Genomic DNA, 22452 nt, shown 5'->3' on the forward strand with positions numbered 1-22452 from the left:
GAAATAAAAAAGACACACATCTGTAAATACCAAATTGTTTCTCTCCTATGAGAAACTGAAAGTGTAGGGCCAAGGATATAGCTCAGTGGTTTCGCTGCCTGCTGCACAAGCACAAGGACCCGAGTTCGATCCCTGGTACAAAAAAAAAAAAAAGAGAGAGAAACTGAAAGTGTAAATGAAGTCCAAAATGTATAATAGATAAGGTGGAATAGGAAGAAAAGGTTCAAAGGGGAAGGGGAACTAGGGAGGACTGTGGGGGAAAGGAAAGAAGGGAAAGAAAAAGTGAGAAAAGAAGGAAAAAATGAAAGCTTTTGTAAACAAGGAGAGGTGGAGGGGTGGAAGGGAAGGAAGGGGAGTGGGAAAAATGGAAAGAACCAAGGTATATCATGTACATGTACAAAATCCCAATGATGAATCTGATCATAATATATACCTAAAATGTACCAACAAGCTTAATCAATAAAAAAAAATCCACATTGTTCTGTGTGTGCTGTTTTATAGTTTGCCCTTTCCACATAATGATAAGCTGTGGAAGTCTTCCCATTGCAGCTCCCACAGCCTTACCTCATTCTTTTTATTAATGCTCATTACGATCATGCTTAAACTACTTTCCTACACACGGACATTTCACTAGACTTCTGCAGGGAGTCTATATGATGATATACTGAACCTCTTAGGTTGAAGGGATGTACATTTTAATTTGAGTAACTTCTGCTAAATGGCCTCAAAGTGGCTCTAACCAATTTATACTCCGGAAGGGGATGGAAATATGTAAGCATTTATCCACCTTTCTCTGTTAATAAAAAAAAACAGTGTTTGACACTTTTGCCACATAGATGGGCAAAATGTTATTTTAGTTTGTGTTTCTTTGGTGTAGTGAGATTGATTATTTTCCTTGTTCTTTGGTCTTTCAAGTGTATTTTTCCTTGATTATTTATTTATTTATTTGGCTAATTTTTCTATTGAGTTGTCCATTTCTTATCAATTTGTGGGAATTCTATACATTGTCAATATGGAACTTTTGTCAAATGGATGAACAAAAGATCAATAGGTACATACACACGGATGACAAAAGACCGGAAGTGTATACTTACATTGTTACCAGTCGGTCCGATATGAAGGACTAGATGGATGAACCAGCAGAAGTTTCTTTCCTCACAGTTCTCGAAGCAAGAGATCCTAGACTGAGGCATCAGTGTGGCTGGTTCTTAGTGAGGCTTCTCTTCCTGGCCTGTAGGGGCCCCCACCTTACAGCCTTCAAGTTCACACAGCTTCTTTGTATGCAACAGAGAGGTACTGAGCAGGCCCTCTGGTGACTCTTCTTACTAGGACACTAATCCATGTAAGTACCAAGGCCCCACCCTTAGGGCTTCATTCAGCCTTAATTAGCTCACTGTAGGCCCTACAACCACATACAGTCAAATTGCAGGTTAGGGCTTCAACTCGATTTTGGGGGCAGGACAATTCAGGCCATAGCACACAATATAGCCACTATTTTCTATTGTGTTTAGCTTTTATTATTTTATTTTTTGAGACAGAGCTTTGCTAGGTATCCCAGGCTAGTTTCCAACTCTAAATCCACCTGCCTCAGCCTCCTCAGTGTTGGGATTGGAAGTGTACACCACCATATCCAAGTGGTCTTTCTTTTAAATAGTGTACAAACGCATAAAAATGTTAAGCACTTTGAAGTGTACAGTTAAGCAATGTCTAGTACATTGAGACAGCTTTGCCACCCACCTGCAGAACCCTTTTCATCTTGCAAAACTGAACTCCATGCCCATCACCCCCATCACCCGCTCCCCAGCCCCTGGAAACCTCCATTCTACTTGCTGCCTTTGTGTAGACTGCATGTGATTATACCAGGTACCTCATGTAAATGGAATCATATGGAATGTGCACTTTTCTGACCAGCTTATTTCTTGACTATACTGACTTCCATGCTCACCCATGTTGCAGCATGTGGCAAAATTTCATTACTTCTTTTGGTTGAATAATATCCTGTTGTGTTTATATCCCACATTGTTTTATCTGCTCATTCATCAATGCACACTTTGGTTGCGTCCATCTTTTGCCTATTATGAATAAACCTGCTATGAACAAGAGCACACATTTATCTCATCAAGAATCTACTTTTCCATTCTTTTCCTGGATCATATGGTTTTCTATTTTTAACTTTTGAGGAACTGCAAGATTCTTCCACAGTGGTTGCTGTGGACATTTTATATTTCCACCAGCAATACACAATAGTTTCAATTGGTGTTGTTTGTTTTTAATATGACAGCTATGCTAATGGGTGTGAGATGATTTAGCTTTGTGGTGTTTTTGTTTTTCTTTGTTTGTTCTGTGGTACTGGAAATTGAACCCTGGGCCTCATGCATGCTAGGTAAGTGCTGCACCACTGAGCTACAGCCCTTTCCCAATAAAGCTTTGTTTTCAATGGGTTTTTTTTTTCCCCACAGACAAGCTAGAAGTGCAAAAATAAAGCACAGCTAAATTTAAGGGCCTGGTCTCTACTACATCCTAGCTGTATGACCTTCTACAAATGACCCTGAGCCCCATTGTTCCATCTGTAAAACAGATATAATAATCACACTCATCTAGAGTTGTAAACCACAGTGAGATGATATACTTAAAGGACCCAGCTGAAGGCAGTCTTAAATTTATCGTGTGTGTGTGTGTGTGTGTGTGCGCTTGTGTGTGTGAGTGTGTAGTACTGGGAATTGAACCCAGGGTCTTTGCACTACATCACCAGCCACTTTTAAATTTTATATTCTGAGACAAGGTCTGTGTTGTTGAATTGTCTGGGGTGGGTTTGAACTTTTGATTCTCCTGCCTGAGCCTGGCCTCCCAGAGCGGTTACAGGCAGGTGTACACTCTCATTCCCAGCTTCAATCTTTTGGGAAAAAAATGTCTTAAAGGGTTCTTTCCGCCCCAAAGCCTTAAACTTTCTCCTATTTCCCCTTTTCAAATTTTTTATAGCTTTGAATTAAGTCAATTATTTCAATTGATTTAAGTCGATTGAAATTTATTTTTATGCACTCTGCAAAGGGTAGCCAATTGTGCCAACACCAGTCACTGCCTGTCATGAGCATCTCTTACTGACAGCTCTGGGTGGTGCTGTGGGGTACTGGGGCCTTATTTCTGGTCCACCCAATCCATTCTGGAGCCAACACCACTTCCTACCGCTTCGGGAACAAGGAACAAGGAACAATTCCGGGTGGCCAGTTAGACAAAGCCACTTGGGTGGCTTCTTTTCAAAACCGGCTTGGCTCTTCTTGCACTCTCTTTTTGAAAACCTCGACCTGTTAGATTAAAACACATCAGGATTGTGGCGAGCTTTGGAATGGAATGTCCTGAAAAACTCACTTGGAGGAAAACTGAAGTGTTCACAGCCTGTTATCCCCTTGCAGGGACAAGTCTGTGTCTTTTCCCTTCTTTGCCCGCTAGGTAGGCCTGAGAGTTCTCTTTCACCACAGCCACTGCAGAGAAAAGCTTGGATTTCCCTACCTCCCCTTGAACACAGGGGGACTGGTAGCAAACTTCCAGATGAGAAGATTTGAAAAGGAGCTGAACAATCCGCTCTGGGGAGACAGGACATTCAGGGAGGAGGCCTTGGAAACACAGCTGATAGTTTGCCAAGGCGAGCCTGGGGATCACCCTGAAAACAGGCAGTTTCATAAGGCCCTGGAGTCGGGCTGAGCTTTAACTCCTCCTTGCCCTGATGTGCAGGTGAAGAAAGTGAGGCTGGACAATTGCAGAGAGAAGCCTCAGTGGGTCTGGTTTCTCTTTCTCCAGAGCTGAGCTCAACCTTGCTGGAGGATCAAGTGCCATCTGACAATGGGGGACAATGCACTCTGTCCCCAGGGCTCCATCCCAGCCCCCAAAAGACTAGTGGCCAAGTCTCAAGACTTCACTTTCACCTGGGTGGGTCCCCTGGAGTGGAGTCCCCTGGAGTGGGCTCCCCTTCTCCCCCAGATCCTTCTCCCTGTAAAAAGAGACCAAGTCCTTGCTTCATTCTGCTCATGGGATTTATTGTCACTCATCAGCAGGCAGCAGAGGGGCAAAGCCACACCCCACCATGGGCAGAGGTGGCGCTGGGCCACCCAGCACTATTGACACAGGCTCCCCAAGGAGGGCCGCATCCTCACTGGCAGCAGCTGCACTTCTCCTCCTCCGCCTTGCCCCCCTTCACACCCGTGCACACACAGTCCTTGGCACACTTCTCACAGTCCGCAGGGCAGCAGGAGCAGCAGCCTGCAGATGAGATGGGGGTGTTCAGATGGATGCCCCATCACGGGAGGATGTAGGAGAGTTGCTGGGGTCTGGGAAGTCATCCTGGTCCAGCCAGGATGCTGTCCCCGTCGTGCTCTCAAGTCTGATGTGACTCAGCATCTATGGAGCCCAAGCTGCCTGCTGGGCTACCCCGGGAAAGTCACCCTGGACCCAGCCCACAGCCCCCTCCGTGGGTGCGAATGAGCTCCCAGGGATGGTGTGGGTTTGGGCCCAGGCTGAGGCGTGTTGGGCCTTAGGAGGAAGCGTGCCAGGGTAAATGGCCTTGAGAGGGGCCTGAGGGAAAGCAGGGAGGTGGAGGTGTAGCAGGGCCAGGAAATCCATGGGGCTCTGTGCCTAGTCTCACATCCAGGGCACTAAGGGAGACCCTCTCCCAGCTCCTAACCCCGCCATGCACCTCACACTGCTGTGAGGGGGGGAGCTCAAACTGAGGGGTTGGTTCCACAAGACCTGAGAGGGACAAGGGTGGAGCTCCAGAGCTGCTCCCCAGCCTCACGTGGGCGGCCTCCCCCGGACACTGGAGGATTTGAGAGTGGGGCTCAAGGGAAGGGTTTGTTCCAGGGCCCCAGTTTTAGTCCTCAGCTGCCCTTGGGAGTCTTCTTCGGATTTACAGAAGCATCCACCCTGGACCTACTGCTGGAATCTGTACCTAAGGTCTGGGAGGGGTTTGCAGAGTGAGAATGGGGGAAAGTGGGGGCTCTGGGTGGGGAGGGCGGGTGTGCACTCACTCTGCTTGCAGTCCGTGCATCTGCAGCCCTTGCACTTGCAGGAATCAGCGCAGGTGCAGGAACCGCCTAGAGGGAGAAGCCACAGGAAGGGTTAATTAAAGCGGCCCAGGCTTCAGAGCAGGAGATGGCCTGCCACTCTCTGCTCACCGCTCTTCACGACCTGGGCACCCTCATCCTTCACAAGGTTAAGAATGGGAAATAAGGGGCTCCCCCTCCTGCTGTCCTTGAGCAAAGCCCTAGGGCCTGGGACTCTGCCAGTAAAGGGGTGTGCCGTGCCGCAGGGCGGGAGCTCACCAGCAGGACAGGGGCAGGTCTCCGGGTCCATGTCGAGACAGGCAGCCACTGGAGAGGGGAAACTGGCTTCTCAGGCAACTGGACGCACTGCTTGGCTGGTGGCAGCAGGTGGCGCGGCTTTTATAGCCCCAGGCGGGGGCGCGCTTGCAAAGCCTGTGGCGTCCGCCCCTGTGTACCATGTGCCCGCTCTCCGCCTGTGCGCACTGCGACAGCTGTCCACGGTGCTCGGTCCTCGCCGCCGCGGGCATCACGCAGGAGGATGCGCGCGCGCGCCAGCTCGGAAAGCTGAGGGAGCGAGGCGCTTCTCGGATTCCCCCAGCTCACCCCCGCCTCCCATCCCCCCAGCCTCGAATTCTTGGCGTCAGTTTCACCCAAAGGGGGTGCTGGACTGGGGGCAGGAGAAATCCCTCACACTGAGCCAGCCACTGTTGCCCCCCGTGGTGTGCACTGACAAGGGCCATCCTCGCTGGCGTCCTGCCGGGCACCTTGAGATCCTTGACAACTATCCCTCTGTTATACCAATCAGGAGAAAGTGGGCCCGAAAACTCAGAAAGAGGTGAGCCTAGAAGCTTTCTGGATAGACTGTCACTGGGAACATGTTCCCATCACCACCTGGGAATCTCCCTCCCTGGCCCACCTTACATCCAGGAAAGGAGCATATCAGAATCAAGCAGGAAGCTGGCATGGTGGCACACAGGTGTCATGTCAGTTATTCAGGAGGCTGAGGCAGGAGGTATGAAGCTCAGCCTGGGCAGCTTAGCAGGACCATATCTCAAAATAAAATATAAGGCCTAAAGGAGTGGTACACACATATAGTCCCAGCTGTTGGTAGGCTGAGTCTGGAGGATTGCTGTGAGCTCAAGGCCAGCCTGAACGGCATAGCAAGTCTCAAAACAACAACAACAACAACAAAAAAGTAGACTAATAGAAAGGGCTGAGGATGTAGTTCAGTAGCAGAGTGCTGTTGGGGTCAATCACCAGTACTGAAAAGAAAAACAACAAAAGCAGGGTGGAGGTGGTGTGATTTGCTGGACATGTAACCAGCGTTTCCTGCGTTCAATCACTAGTATGGGGAGTGGGCTAGGAATCAGGGGAGAGAAGTAAAGAAAAGAAGTCTAAGCTGCTTTGAGCATGTCCCAGAGAGCTATTGTCTCTGTTTCCCAGTCCAGACCCAGATCCAGTTCTGGGAACAACCCTCACCTCCCCGACCAGCTGCTGGAATTCTGACATCCTATGCCAAGGTGATGTTGGAACAGCGACATGAACTGTGCGGTTGCCACCCCTCCTGCCTTCCAGGGCTGGTGCCAAGGAGGCTCCTTTGGGGCTGAGCATGTCAAGAGTGCGAGACCTGCTGAAGTGGAGATGCTGTCTTCAAAAGACAGGGCCATCCAGCAGCCCCCGGGGCATGGAATTTGGGGGCAAGGAGAGAAGAGGACAGCTAGGAGAGGGGCTCAGTGTCCTCCACTTGCTATGTGACTGGAACCAGCTGAGTCACACACACCAGTCCTCCCTCCAGGCCCTGCACACAATGCAGGTACTTGCTAAGAGAAGGGTGCTTGCAGAGACTTTAATCTTTACAATCAGCTTGGGGCCAACAGGTGAGCCCAGGTAGACTGAGAGGTGGAGATCATGCAGGGTCACACCAACCAAGGGGTGGAAAATCCCCGGATGATCTCAGAGAAAAGCAAGGAGCCCAGCAAGTCCCACACCCATGTTGAAATTGATCCAGAGCAGAATTAAGACTGTTGCTTTGTTCTCAAAGGGTTGCCCAATTTACGTACTGGGACCCAAGAATTGGCCAGCATCTTGGGACCCTGATAAGAGTGTACAATAGGGAGTTTTCATACAGAACTATCTTTAGTAAAGTCTTGGAGTTGTCTGGATGTATTAGTAGAATAAATGTTGAAGAAACAATTTCATCCACAGGGCAGCTAAAGCTGGAGATGGGTCACTGGTCCGGGAGCCCCGTGGTTTCTAGCTCCAGCTTGCCAAGGAGGTTGGAAACTCCCCAGATTGGGCCTGGGTTTTCAAAAGAGTAGATCAGATGACTTCCTGAGGCTTCTATGGATAATGTTTTCCATTTGCTGGGGTTTACCAGAACCAAGCACCATGTTGAGCACCGTGTGAGGCTAAGCACTTCACGTTATGTTATTCACTCTTTCCAATGACCCTTACGTTGATACTATTAACACTATTTTTGTAAGTGGAGAAACTGAGGCTCAGAGAGATTCAGCATCTTGTCCTGGTGTCAGAGCCAGGACTTAGATAATCTAAGTATAATGCTCCTCAGGCTGCTTTGATATCTTCAGTTCTCTGTGAATTCCAGTTACTAGACATGCTGCCCACTATGCTCCTGGGGAGTTGATTGTGCTTTGATCCCCTACACAAACTTCAGAGAACTGCAGAATTTTGGGGTCTGCAACAAAGATAGTCATCTTTCCTCCTCTGTCCACCCTCAGGTGGGTCCACAGTTCCTGGAAGGGCCCCCTTCAGCCCTCCATGGTCTGCAACTCCTGGTTTGGAAGGCATCAGCCTGGCCTGTGATACTGCACGTGTTTCCTGAATCAGAGGGCATCACACCTCTGACCTCACTTCTCCTGTGAGGACTGACCCTGCATTCCACGTGGACCGTAGCCAGGCCCAGGCTTCTTCCCTTTATATCACGGGGCCCAGCTCGTCCCTTCAGGGAGCAGCTTTCTGAGCCTGTAGCTGTCATTGTGAGCAGCAGTAACTAGGTTCATTGCCTTTCCAACTGTTAGCAGATTAATACCCCTGGGGTCTTAACCTTGAGTTGCTCTCCCCATGCCATCTTGGCTTTTTCCCATGCAGCCAAGGGTTTGAGCAGTGATCCTGAGATTCCTTTTAGAAACTCATAGCTTTTTGGTTTTTGGCTCTTTTCTGAAGATAAGGAAATCAGAGACAGCGTAGGTCTTGGTCAAATTCACACAGCAAGATTGCAATGAAGCTACAATTTGAACCACAACTCTTGACCCTGTTTCCATTGGTCCAGCTTCACAAAGTAAGAAGAATTTTTGGCTTATTTGTTACTTTTGGGGTTTTTTTGTTTAGTTTTCTTGTGTTTTGTTTCTGGTACCAGGGATTGAACTCAAGATCTTGGGCTCGACAGGCAGGCCCAGAGCAACTGAGCTAAATCCCATGCCCCACAGTGAGACGATTTTATAAATTAACCTCAAATTATGAAATTACAAGGTTATTATTCCTCCTTTGCTTTTCTATCAGTCTTCCTGATGACCTCGAAGAGCCTCTGCTTGGTGCCAAGCTGCTCCAGATCCCTTTTTCAACAGAGAAAGGACAGTGGAGTCACGGAGAGGGCAGGAAAGGCCTCAGAAGGCCATGGTGCCCAGCTAGAAATTGCATGGCTTTGCTTTACTGTCTCTGTATTTATCTCCATGGTTACCCCCTGTTTATGGCAAATGATCCAGTATCTCCTCAATAGCAGTGATACAGATTTCCTCTGAAAATAAATTTCTGTATAATACTAGGCCAGCTGATATGTGATTATAACTAAAATTAGGTGGTTCTCCAAGGACAGTAGCCAGGGAAACATTGCCCTGCACAGGGCGGGGGACCTGAGTGGTGAAATCCAGCTTAGCTGCTGGTTCTGTTTCCTGCCCTCTCCTGTATCGTCCTTTGGGCACCTTTGTGTTGCCCTCCTTTGGCTACCACCCGGCATCTTTGTGTGAATTCCAAAGACCACAAAGAGATTCTGCTCCTTTATGATGACCGTTGGTGGGGTGGGGTTGTTGACTACCTCCACATTTCTCAAGGTGGCCAGGTGGGCCCCAGCCAACAACTGCAATTATGCCAATGCCTTGGTTCCCAGCGTTTGCTCCTGACTCTAAGGACTGGAACACAGGGTGCTCCCTAAGGGACAACCCCCCTATTGTAACAGGGATCGGCGTGGCCTGACATGTCTGACTATGACTTTGGGCAAGGCCTATGCTGTTTCCAGATTTCCTCATCTGTTAAAAGAAGGCAGGTGGTACCATGACGTGATTTTCAGGAGTCTCCGAGTCACTGTTCAGCCCCTGGGGTGAGCAGGGCAAGGATAGGCCAGGGACAAGAGGGGCACTTTGCCAACTGCAGAGTGAGACCCCCAGCTGCATCAGTAATCCTGCAAAAACTGACTAGACTCCTGTCCACGCTTCTAATCAGTAAGGAGGTTAAGGAAGTGTTGTGAAACCCTGATTGAGTGTTGCTGAGCTGACTGACTGGGGTACGGGTGGTGGGGATTCAAGGAGTACTCCTTCATAGAAAATTGGTTCTTGCTCATGGCTGGGGCAAAGCTCTGTGACTGGAGGGAGAGAGTTATGGTGGAATGCTAGGAATCCACTTCAGCTGGGGCTCCAGAAAAAGCCCACAGGGCCCCTGATCTATAGGGACTCTTCCATTGTGCACTGCTGCACCCCACGCAGGAGCAGAATGGGGTTTCCTATTCTGCCCATCCTTCTCCAGACCTCCCTGACATGGCTGCCAGAATCTCACAGCTTCAGCTACTGATGTACCTATGGGCAATGATGTTGGTATCAGACAGAGTTTAAATTTGTTTTCCTCATTCCCGGGGAGTGATAATAGTTTTACCTCTTGGTTATGGTGAACATTCAGTGAGGTTCTTCATGCAGACTGCTTAACCCACAACAGGGGCTCAATAAACAGCCACCCTAGTGTCACTCTCCTATTTATACATCTGTGGATCTGAGATTAGCAAGTAGCAGACCTGCTTTCCACACCAATCAGACCTTAGCGCCCCCTGCAGCCTATGTGAGGCACTGCATACTCTGGGCTTCACCCTCCCACCACCTGTCTGGTCCCTGCCCCAGGCCAGGTGTGGCCTCAGGAGTATAGAGTCCCATCAGCCTCTCTGAGGCCCTTCTTGGCCCTTAGGCAGCACAGGCACAAAATCTGTGATGTGTCAGCCCCCAGACATGGCACTTGCCTGCTCCAGGAGGCTCTGCCAGGGGAAAGCTCTTCTCTCCTCTCTTCCATTTTCCCATGTTGAGGAAAGAGCATAGGGCCTTTGAACTGAACAACTTCCCCATCCCTTTTTTAATTTTTATGTTGAAACAGTCTTGCTAAGTTGCCAGGGCTGGGCTTGAATTTGCAGTCCTCATGCCTCAGCCTCCCAGAGTGCTGGAATTACAGGTGTGCACCACCATACTCAGCTGCTTCTTTTGCTTGACCTGAACTCTTATTTCCTTGGTATTTCTTCTCACAAATCTTTATTCCCTCCCACGACAACGCGTGAACACTGCCTCCCTTTTTCCTTTCCACCAGGTCTTCTCCCTTCTGGTCTTCAGACTGGTTTGTCAGCCAGTCCTGCCTGGATGTGGGAAGAAGGTCTTCACTGCTGAGCCTCAGTTTCCTTGCCTTGGAGTGGAGACAGTAATCTCTGCCTGCCGGGTTGTGGTGAGGATCAAAAGTAACACCAATGAGAAGCCTAGCTCACACTTATTCCTTTTTAATGTGTATCGGGCTTGGTATCAGTTTCTCCCCCCCCCACACACATTGATCTCAGATCCTTGGGCTTTCAAGGCAGGCATGGCACCACTGAGCTATATCCCTAGCCCTAGCTCAGACTTTTCACTGAAGACAGTAGACTGAGCTCATGAGTTACCTCTCCTTGCCCTGAACATCCATTGAAAGAAAATAAAGAAGCACAAAGAGGGAAAAGAGAAACTACTTAAAAATTTGAGTGGGTGAGGGTGGCTTGGGCAGTACATGAACAGATCAGAGACTTTAACATAGTTCTGGAACACCAGACTGGGTGAAATCCCATTAATGGATAGATGGAAGCAGAGAACCCGGAAGCAGTAGAGAGCAGTCTGTGGAGGTTTTGCTGTTTTGCTTTGTTTGGGTGGAGCAAGGACAGGGTGGGAGAGCAGAAGAGGGAGAGGCAGAAACCAGGAGGGCTGGGCAGATCTGGCTGTGGGCAGCCTCCTCCACCTCCATGGGAGCAGCTCCACTGTTTCCCCCAGACTGAGACTGCGAGGGCTTCTCTGAAGAAACCAAGGGACCGGAGGAGGAGGACCCAGGGCTCTCAGAGAGGGCCTGACCCACAGAGGACAGCCTTCTGCTTTCGGCCCCAAGGGGTGGCCAGGCCTGCCTGCCAGCTCCCCACCTGCGCCCACACCCACAGAGCCTGCCTGCAGCTCAGAGCAGCAGAAATCATTTCCAGAAGGAAAGCTGAGCAATGAAATCCCTGTGACTCATCGGAGATATTCAGGGAACACTTTCATTTATAAAATAACAACAGAGTATTGTGACAAAGAAACATTCAGAGAAGTTCTTCTATACTTAAATATGGTTGGCTGTTTATTTATTTACTCCTGAGAGATGCCTCGCTATGTTGCCCAGGGTCATCTGTAACTCCTGGGCTCCAGTGATCCTTCTGCCTCAGCCTCCCAAGTAGCTGTAGACCATAGGCACATTTGGTTGTGTGACAGAATTTTTAAAAATCAGGAAATGCTTGCAAAGTGGCTGAGACTAGGGCACTGACAGATACAGTGTTTGGTGAGGACCCAAGTCCTTATCGGTGGATGGCTGTTTTCTGACTGTCCTGACATGGCAGACACACCTTGTTCTCTTGTTCTGTTGTGTCTCTGTTGTGTCTGGGCATTACTCCCATCCATAATGGCTTTACTTTCATCACCTAGTTCCGTCCTGAGGTCCCCCTCTCCAAACACTGTCATGTTGGGGATTTAGGCCTCAACAGATGTATTTTGGGGCACACAATCATTCAGTCATGTTTATCTATATAAATGTATATAATATATATAATGTATAAAATATATATACAAACTTAACAACAATGTGAGTTTACATAAGCAGTATGAATTGCTCAATATTACAAATATTCCTTAGTTGCTTTGTGTAATTTCTACAGTTAGCATAAAGTCATGAATGTTCTTTAACATAAATTCAAATATAAAAAGGTGTAAAAACATGAGTGTGTCATACTAATGGAAGTGATGGTCTGTGATGAGAGTCTATTGTATCCTTACTTTTTGAGTAAAAGGATCTTGTGGGTTAGTTAATTTGTATTTTCTCTCATTTCTATCACTTAGATCCTCCTTGCACTTTGAAAACAGTGTCTGTCTCTGATGTTAGCATTGGAACTGTCCATAAACCCCCTTGGCATTGGTAGAGTCCAAGAATGGCGAACCTTTTAGAGCTTTCAATGATACAAACAGCTTGCTGTGTCACATTTGCCATAGGTGCACCACCACCGGTGTAGTCCATTTTTATTTTGAGGACAAAAGGCAAGAGATGAAGAAGTGCTCTCCTGGGGCCTGACTGGTATTAGTAGTAAGAGCAGATGTTTAAGATTACTTGATCACACAACACCAGACAAAGACCGGTCCCTGAGTTATGGGCTCCCCCATACTCTGTAATAAATTTGCATTGTTCATGTTGTGGTATGTGCGTTCTAAAGCACAGGGCCCAGGCAGGGACCCTTCATTCCGTAGTCAGGGGCAGTGTTGCACACAGCTTTCTCTCTGCCCCTCCCACACAGCATAGGCAAGAGTCAGCATCTGAGCCATGCAGGCCCAAACACAGGTCCCGGTCCTGCCCTTACACGCCTCATTACTTGGAGCAAGCCCCTGGACCCTCTGTGCCTCAGCCTCCTGTCTGTAAAAGGGGACTTGCAACAGGATTCTCCTCCAGGCTTGTTAGCAGGGGTCAGCCCCTAGCATTTGCAGGGCCTGAGGCAGAAGCAAAAAGGGAAGACTTGCCTGGGGAAGCTCACCCCCTTCTCTTCCCACCCTGGCTCGTTCCGTGCTCTGTGTAGACATCAAAAGTTACAGGCCCAATCCCTGGGCCACATCCCCCTTCTCTGAAACAGCTGCCCTTGGCCCTGGGGAGACTTGAGAGTGCACAGACTGGTGACATGGTTCCCTTTGGGAAAGACAGACACAGAGAAGAGGTCAGACAGATCTTGAAGGAAGGATCTGGGGTCCAGAACCTTATCTAGGTGCTGTCTAGAGGCTCGAGGGGAGGAATGGGTATGAAGTCTCCTCAGGCCCTTGGACTCTTAGCCTATGAGGAGAAAAACCTGAGAGAATGTCTCAGAGGAGAGGACCCAGACCAGAGCCCTGGTTGTCTGGCTCTGTGGTCCTGCTTGTGCAGGGTCCATGAGATGATGTTCACAAATGGCTTAGCACACTGCTTCCTGCTTATTAAGTGTTCGGCACACAGTTAGGTACTTAATAAATATATTTATTGGTGTTACTATCACTAAATGAGAATCTGAGTGCTGATTCTCCATTTCAAGGATGTGATTGGGGGAAACCAGATTGTCCAGGGCAGCCACTCCAAGGCCTTTGGTGGAGGTGGGTGGGATGGCATCCTGTGGGGCTGTACTGCTCGCTGGAGGCAGGAGGGACTGCTCTGCTTCCTGGAAGGTATAACTGAGAGCACGGCGCCCTTTCCAAGGTGATGGAGACCTGTGCAATTGTAGAGAGAGACCTTGGCAGGGAGATTAATAGGCAGAAGCTTAAGATGGGCTGCAGCCTCACTAAAAACCCTGTTTGAGGGGCGAGGATTTAGCTCAGTGGTTCTGCTGCCTGCCTCACAAGCACAAGGTCCCGAATTCAATCCCTGGTACCAAAAAAACCCCCAAAACCCTGTTTGTGGGATGCCTGCTATGTGCAAGGATACTCTGCTACAGTTTTTCTCTTTAACCCTGTGAGGAAAGTATACTTCATAGATGAGGGAATTGAGCATCAAGAGGATAAATGAAGCCACCCTGGTAGTGCATGTCTGCAATCCCAGCACTCTGCAAGTCTGAGGCAGGAGGATCCCAAGTTCAAACCCAGCCTGTGCAATGTAATGACTTACAGAAAACTTGTCTCAAATTTTTAAAAAGGGCTAGAGGCATAGCTCAGTGGGAGAGCCCTGGGCTCAATCCCCATACTGGGGTGAAAAAAGAAGATAAATGACTTGGCCGAGGTCACACAGCCAGGGAGGAGTGGAATGTCTGCCTCCAAAGGCCGCACCCTCTCCTGGGTGCACCATGATCCTGGTTCATGGGTGGAAAGTGAAAAACCTGTCCAGGGAAGCTCCAACTGCTTTCCAAAAGAGCTGATGACAGTGCAAATTAGGAAAGTGCTCATCACCAGGAAGTATAGGGTTAATCCTGCTCCTCCTCCTGCCAACTGAACCCCAACCCCAAGCCTCCCTGAGCTTCCCTGTGACCTCGGAGGAGGCTCCATTCTCACCCACTTCGGCACCTCAGGGCTGTTTGACAGCAGCTGGTGGACGGGAAGGTGCTGTTCAGGTCCTTGGTGGCATGAATACACAGCCTCAGAGCTCTGCAGTGGCCATGGTGTGGATGAGAGGCAGAGGTATCCCTCTCTCCAGGGTCAGCCTCCAGGGACTTCTGCCTTCTTGCTGTCTATCTAGCAAGTCATTTGTTGGGAAGTCTGCAGGTGACATTGTTTCTCCACATCTACCAGCTTCTCCTCCTGGTTGATGCCTACCTGGTCACCCAGTCCTGAGACGACCCAAATAACTAAACCAGGCCCACTAATGCCCTCTAAGTGTTGGCCTTTGGGATTTTTATTTTTTAGACACACAGAGACACAGTTTATGATTGATTCAGCACTCAAGTCCACTAACCAGGTTGTTTACTTAAGACATTATGGACCAACCCTGGACTGACAGAAAAGTCAGGCTACAATTGGGTTACCTCCACAGCAGCCTCTGTACCCAAAGTAGTTTCTTTGGGTGGAGATCCTCGGAAGCCATAGCAAGGGAATGAGGAAGTATAGCAAGGAAGGAAGGAAGGGAGGGAGGGAGGGAGGGAGGGAGGGAGGGAGGGTGCCATGAGATTCATGAGCAAGTTACTGCCATTGATACTGGTGGTATTCAGTGCTTCTGGAGACTTCTGGGAGATAGTACAGAAAAAGTCTCAGAGCTGTCCCACTGCAGGTGGGAAATGCTGGGTATTTATCCACCAACTTCTGTTTGTCATTGGTCGTGGCTGTTCCTGGGGCATTAACTCCCCTGTTGTTGGCCACCTCGTGCAGGGGTCCAGAATGCTCATGCAGCAGGAGAAAGCATTTGCAGCAAGCAGCCATCTGCAGGAGGTGGGCAGATGGCAGCTGTGGGATAGGCCCCAGGGCCAGCCTTTCTGGGTCCTGCTGGGTTCGGGTAAAACCGTGCTCTGAAACACCAAACAACCACAAGTGAAAACGTTATTGCTCCAACCACTTTACATGAATGTCACCAACACCACATTTGGGCAAATATATAAAAAGCACAATTTATTGTACAATCATTTCAACTGTTTGACTCATGCGCTGTACAGACACTTCCCAGGATCTTTCCCACAATTAATGGGTTTCAGGGGCAGCAGCTGCACTTGTCAGAGCCCCCTTTGCAGATGCAGCCCCGGGCACACTTGGCACAGCCTGGGGGGCAGCAAGGACAGCAGCCTAAAAGGATTAGAAGATGGATAAATTAGCTTTAGGTCCACACTTCCATCGTACCCCTGCCCCAATGCACATTAGCACAAACCCTGGAACAGGAGGTTGTGGGATGTTAGCTGGAAGGGATCTCAGGAGTCATCTAGGGTCCATCAGAGGCCCAGAGAGAACAGGTTTGCCAAGGTCATGGACAGTGGAAGATACAAGACTAGAACCCAGGGCTCGTGGCTCCAGGACAGTGCTGCATCCCCTTTCCACTGGACAGGAAGGAACTTCTCCTCAGTCTTCTTTCTGCTCCAGACACCATGGATCCCTTCCTGCCTCGGTTGGCTGTAGCCCTGGGGATCTCTGACTCTGGGGATCATCCACTCCAGTTTCATTTCAGATCCCTCCCAAATGGGTAAAAGGCATCCAGAACCCCCTCCAACACATCATGGCTGGATGGTGCAGGATGAGGGATCAGACCTCTCTAGGTCTCCATACTCACTTTTGCGACATGTTTTACAGTTGCAAGTTGTGCATTTGCAGTTGTCTCCACAGACACACATTCCTCCTAGAAGAGAGGACACAGCACCATGACTATGAGGACAGAGATGGAGTAGAACACAAGGTCTGCTGCAGACTGTCACAGTGGCAGTGCTGCTGGGCTGTGCTTGGGAAGCTTGCTTGGGAACAAGAGAGTGGCATTGCTTCAGACAACCCAGTGTTGGGGACTGTTCAGCATCGTGGTTCCACCCACAGGCCGTGGACAGGAACTGGAATGGCCCTATGAACCTCACCTGGAGTTTGTTAAAATGCACATTCATGGGCCCAACCCCTGAGATGGTCTGATCCATCAGTCTGGGTGAGAAAGAGAATCAATGTTTTTAAAAAGCAACCCAGAGGTGATCCCCGGTACCAAAAAAAAAAAAGAAAGAAAGAAAAGAAAGAAAGAAAGAAAGAAAGAAAGAAAGAAAGAAAGAAAGAAAGAAGGAAAGAAGGAAGGAAGGAAGGAAGGAAGGAAAGGAAGGAAGGAAGGAAGGAAGGAAGGAAGGAAGAAAGAAAGAAAGAAAGAAAGAAAGAAAGAAAGAAAGAAAGAAAGAAAGAAAAAGAAAAAAGCAACCAGAAGATTCTGATGTATAATCAGGACTGAGAACCACTAGACTGGGTAGGCTCCAGGAAGCCCAGGGTTCCTCTGGGAATTGCTAAGCCTTTCATCCCTTCCTCACCAGTGCAAGGCAACATGGAGACCCTGAGCAGAAAGGAGAAAGGGCAGGGGACATAAGCAAGCCCAAAATGAGCACCGTGCCTTGTTTTCTTTCTATGATCTGCCAAGATTGTCTCCTTTTTGACTCATCCTGTCATTTTGTGTTACAAAATGCTAAAGGTTATGTCTGTTTAGCAAGTTTTTGGTACAGAAGTGCACTGTCAAGGATGAGAGACGCTCCTGACACTTCTAGATACCGTCTTCCAAGCTTGTGAAGCCCAGGATGGCTGTGAACCCCAACCTCACCCCTGGGTAACAGGCTTCCATGGCAGTGAGCACTTTTAGAGACTCCAAGGTCCACATGGGCTCCCCTGACACTTGCAAGTGCTTAATGATTTTTGCAGTCTCATGACAACCCTGGGATAAAGGCAGCAGGGGAGATTTGTAACCTCCATACATAGCTAACGAAGCTGAGACCCTGAAATATGCAGTGCAGATGAGTGAATGGCACCAATGGACCCAAACCACGTGGCCAGGTTCTGGGCCAGAAAGAGCTCATGCCTGGACTCTGGTAGCAGCCCCTAGAGACCTGCAGCTAGAAGGACCTAGGTTTTCAGGTGCCCTTCTCAGCCATCTGCTGTGTCAGGACCATCAGTTCTAGCAAATCAGGTTCCTGCATGCTCCACATAGGATGCTAGTGCAAGGTCCCAGGACCTCAGGTGGGCGGTCTCACTCACCAGACATGCAGGTGCATTCCCCAGGGTCCATGGTCCAGGTGTGTGTGTGAACAGCTCCTGTGTGTGAAGACTGAAGAAGGGAGGGTGAGGAGCAGCCACAGGCTCCCTATTTATAGCCGCGTAGGTGTGGAGTGCAGCTCACCCCACCTCTCCCTGGGGCCAGACGCCCTGCACACGGCCCAGCCAGACACTCTAGACTGGGGGTTGGGGAGAGCAGGCAGAGGAGCCCAAAGGACAGATGGAGCAGTAGTCTCTTGGGTGGCTTGTCACAAAAGGGTACAGGTGGCTGCTCCCACTCCACCTGCTAAGGTATCAGGGAACCAGGCTCAGGCTGAAATTGGCAGCTATGTGCATCCAGTCTCCAAGTCCTGCACACTCCTCTATTATCTACCATTTCTTGTTTGTTTGTTTGTTTTCCTGGTACCGGGGATCAAATTCAGGACCTTGTGTTTGTGAGGCAGGCACAGCTCCACTGAGCTAAATCCCCAGCCCAGTCCTCTACCATTTCTGTTCCTCCTTCTTCAGGGGTGCTCCTGCCATGCTCCAGAGCCTCATTCTCTTTCCCCTGGGTGTCTCTGAAAGCCCTTATCAGGGTGAGAGGGTGGAAAATCAGGGGAATGTGCTCCTCTGGAGTTTCCAACATGTCCTTCTAGACCACAGGTAGAGTCATAAAAATAAGAGAGGACTTGGGGGAGATTTAACCAGCCCCCAATCTCCATCACAATCCCATTCTTCGACAAAGGCAGCTGCCTACCTTTCAGCCTATGGAAGGTACCCCTCAGATCTTGGGACTCCAAATCTCCCCACAGCTGCTGCTCTCACCCAGCCCCCATACAGAAATTTGCCCCAAGCTGAATCCTCTTTCTCCAGAAAGCTGCCTCTGATCTCTCCCTCTCTGGGCTGGAAGTAATCTCTCTATATTCTCCCTCATGCTTGCACATTTCTCGTGCCCTTTACTCCTTCCCGCTCCACTGTATGATTATTTAAACAGAAGGCTAAGCAGGTAGGCAGGATCTTACCCACCAGTCCCGTGGTGAGAGGTCAAAGGGGAAAGACTAGTGTCTGCAGCATCTCCCTGCCTGCCAAGTGTTCTGCACAATGGTTGAGGCATGTTGCAGGAAAGAATCCAGTGAATACTACAATGACTAAAGACATGAGTAAGAGTGAATGAATAAGTGAACAAATGAATAAGCGAGTGAATGAGTGAAAATGAGGGATGGAGAAATGGATGGATCTCCTGCATGTGGCACACTGAGAATTCTGCTCGGAAGGGTTGTCGCTAGTCAGAAAAGAACAAATGGGGCCTGACCATAAGCAGTAGAGACAGTACCTCAGTTCCTCCCAGGCCTCTGCTTGGTGAGTTCTCCATCCGTCATCCACAAGGACCTTCAGGGCCTCAATGTGATCCACAGAACCAAGGATTTGTGTGTGTATGTGTGTGTTACTGCGCACTGCACCCGAGGCCTTTGCATTGAGCCATATCTCCAGCCCTTCATTATTTTTCATTTTGAGACAGGGTTTCCCTAAGTCACTAAGTTGCCCTGGCTGGGCTCAAACTCCCCTCAGCCTCCCAAAGTGCTGGGATTATAGGCAGATGTCATTGCACTCAGCTCAAACCATAGATTTGAGCCAAGAAATTCTAAAGAGGAGATAGGATTTGGCGCCATTGTCATCAGAAGGGCACTTTGACAGACATTGGAGTAGAGGCAGGATTGTAGTGAGTCAGGAATGGTCCCTGACGTAAAGGTGTTCACAGCATAGTCTGATGACAGATCACACTCTAACCAAATTAAGGAAGAAAAGAAGTGGCTCCCTGATTCCTGGAAATTTCATTTTCTATGAAAAGCTCCTGTGACAGCACACACCGCACTAGCTCCTAACCCAGTCTAATAAAAACCCAGACCCTAGAGTCGCTCAGAGAGAAGGTGCCTTGAGAATGAGAGAACCCCTTCTCCATTCATTGACCATTTAATAAAATGTCCTGTCTGCTTCCAGGACTGGACTATTTGATTATTTGTGAACAGTACCAAGTGGAAAAAGAACCTGCAAATTCAGTCACGCAAGCTCCAGACACTGTGCAGGGTACTTAGCCTGAGGTGAGTAAAAACCAATCTGTCTGAAAGTCAGGAGCAAATCTCAGTCCAGGAAGCCCACAGCAGTATGAGTCTTTGCTTCTGTAATAATAGAAAGGAAAACTGCAGTGACAGTGTGAATTAAAGGTAAGAGCATACACTGGAACATAAGTGAAAGTAGGGAAGGGATTTTGTCTTGAAGCGAAAACTGAAGGAGGAACAGTTCCAACTGAGATCATGCGGGCGACCCGAGCTGTCTGAAGCTGGGGAGGGCCCTGGGAGGTGAAGAAAAGAAGACAGAGAGACCAAGATTATTCTTGATAACTGGGACCAGCTGGGACCATAGCCTGATGAGCTAATGGCCGCCTGGAGCACCACACGCTCCTTATTTATAGTGGAAGGCAAACAGGAAGAGAAGATGGGGCAAATAGTGCTACATGGCCTACAGGGCCTAGACAGAATGTAGCGTGATTGCTTCATGATCAGGGCATGTGCAGGAAGGAAACAAGGAAGGATACACAATGTAACTGTCTCCTGAAGCTGTGCCATCCAGGGTCTACAATACTCCATAATCTATGGAGGACAAAGGGAGTAGGGAAGAGACAAAGAAGGGTCATCTTCAGGCTCAGACCACGGCAAGATCAGACTGTTAACAAGAAAGAGGCCAGCTTTTATGGGTTGCTGGGGTGGGCTTGGATCTGGCTCATCACTATCTCGTTCTGATTTTAGAATTCTAGAGAAGTCCTTATGTCTTACGGGGCTGTCCTGTTGCCATGACATGATCGCTCCTGCCAAGGGACAGGGTGTGTGGGGTGGTCGGTTTTGCAGAGGCTCTGCCACTATCCAAGGATCCCAGGTGACTGCAGGTTTGGGGCAATGACTGGAGGCTCCTGGGCACCCATTCCAAAGGGTCTGGTGCAGGCTGTTGTCCCTGCAAATCTCTCATCTTGGTGTCCTCAATCTTGGAGAGCATGAGATAGGTTAGGTAAATTTAAGGCTAGTAAACCTTATATTACCAGTTTTCAGGAACTCCCTAAATGATTAGCCTGCTTACACACAGACCTGAGTAAGGATCTGGCTCAAAGTGTTGTGTTTTGCTTTGCTTTGTTTTTAGACGAGGTGGCACCATGTAGTCCGGGCTGACCTTGAACTCACTATGTAGCCAAGGCTGAGCTCAGACTTGTCATCCTCTCCTCTCACCCTCCCCACCTCCCACCAAGTGCTGGGATGGGAGACTTGTGCCACACATGACTCGCTCCTGACTCAAAATTTAGGTAATAAAGTAGGCAGATACACATGAAGGAAGAGATGCCAAGCTTTGTGCTGTTTTTAGTCCCCCTGTCGGGCATCTGTACTCCCAAGTAGAGTCATTTTTCCCCCACTGGTACTGAAGATTTATCCGGGCACCTTTACACTAGCTACATCCCCATCCCCTCCCCCTTTTAAAAATTGTGATACAGGGCCTTGTTTAGTTAGTATGTTGCCCAAACTGGGTATGAACTTGAAGTCCTCCTGCCTCAGCCTCCCAGAGTGCTAGGATTATTGGGATGAGCTGTTATGCATGGCAAATCATTAGTTTTGGTTTGTTTCTATGGTGATTTTTTTTTTTTAAACAAAAGCAGCTTTTTAGTCCCCATCTACCTCAGGAGAAAACACAAGTCATGCCTTTAATGAGTAACAGGGTAAAGGTCTGGGAGTTTGCTTGTCCATGGTCCCTCTGGGGTTCCCAACAATTCTGTTCTCTCATCAAGTTGATTCTTTTTTTTTTTTTTTTGGTCCTTGGGATCGAACTCGGGTCCTTCCGCTTGCGAGGCAGGCAGTGGAACCACTGAGCTAAATCCCCAGCCCCTCATCAAGTTGATTCTTGAAGATGCTATGGCAAAGGCAACTTGGAAGAGTGAGGGTTGGGAGGAACATGAACCATGCTCTGAAGGGTTAATGATCCTGAGTTAAGTCCCAGAAGTGTGCCGTGCCTGCCCTTTGTCCTCATGGTGGTCTCTGATGGTCTGATTCTAGCAAGGACAGGTCCAAGCAAGTGAGCCCAGAGAGAGGAAGGGATCCTCCCTCACCCTATCTGAGCCATCTCTCCTCCCTTCTCACTGGCTGTGCCAGCCTTGTCTTCCTCCTTGGAAGATTTCCAGTGTGACATTGCTTATGACCCCAATTGACTGAAACATCAAAACCTTATCCTCTCATTTTTAAATATTTCCCAATTTCTGGGCTGTGCAGTTTGAAACAAACATGCAGCATTGGTGAGGCTGGTCCAGGTTGAGCAGTGCCAAGGCTGTGCTAGTTCTTTTTAACAGCTCTGCTTCAAGAGCCTGGGAAGGAGCAGCGTCAGGCCCAGGTGGATGTTCTGTTTCTCAGCTGCTGATCTCTGGACAGCAGCATGAAATCAGGAAGCTACATGCCACGCCAAGAACATGTGAAGGCTGGCATGCACAGCTTAAACTCACACTTAGAAAATAAGTATTTCAGGGAGAAAAAGGTATCAAAAATTATCAAAATATCATATGTAACATAAAAAACCAATTTTCCCAGATGAATGTAATTATTAAGTATTATATAATGTATTATTATTTAATTATTAAGTATCCTAATTAAAGAAAGAAAGAGAAAGGAAGGAAGGAAGAATGAACGATAGAAAGAAAGAAAGAAAGAAAGAAAGAAAGAAAAATATTTATATGGAGAAGTGAT

General features: G+C 48.6%; 3 protein-coding genes across 3 annotated transcripts in view; 1 reads left to right on the top strand and 2 right to left on the bottom strand.

Moving 5' to 3' along the window:
* Positions 1 to 22452, top strand: part of Bbs2 (Bardet-Biedl syndrome 2) — a 116925-nt gene that overhangs the window by 12301 nt on the left and 82172 nt on the right. Inside the window, exon 2 of the mRNA XM_087184739.1 lies at positions 10608 to 10739. The gene's annotated coding sequence lies outside the window, so the exon portion shown is untranslated. The remainder of the gene's footprint in view (positions 1 to 10607; positions 10740 to 22452) is intronic.
* On the bottom strand, positions 4011 to 5783 carry LOC106008760 (metallothionein-3-like). Its single transcript, XM_087185498.1, has 3 exons — positions 5313 to 5783; positions 5019 to 5084; positions 4011 to 4254 (listed from the first exon to the last, which is right to left on the bottom strand). Exons 1-3 carry the CDS (start codon positions 5341 to 5343, stop codon positions 4145 to 4147), a joined length of 207 nt encoding a protein of 68 aa, XP_087041624.1. The 5' UTR covers positions 5344 to 5783; the 3' UTR covers positions 4011 to 4144.
* On the bottom strand, positions 15572 to 17785 carry Mt4 (metallothionein 4). The gene is made up of 3 exons (XM_087185716.1): positions 17684 to 17785; positions 16248 to 16313; positions 15572 to 15769 (listed from the first exon to the last, which is right to left on the bottom strand). Exons 1-3 carry the CDS (start codon positions 17712 to 17714, stop codon positions 15678 to 15680), a joined length of 189 nt encoding a protein of 62 aa, XP_087041842.1. The 5' UTR covers positions 17715 to 17785; the 3' UTR covers positions 15572 to 15677.

This window comes from Heterocephalus glaber, unplaced genomic scaffold (genome assembly GCF_053883595.1).
Source record: "Heterocephalus glaber isolate CG9 unplaced genomic scaffold, H.glaber_assembly_v1.0 deba00000071, whole genome shotgun sequence".
Lineage (NCBI taxonomy): Eukaryota > Metazoa > Chordata > Mammalia > Rodentia > Bathyergidae > Heterocephalus > Heterocephalus glaber.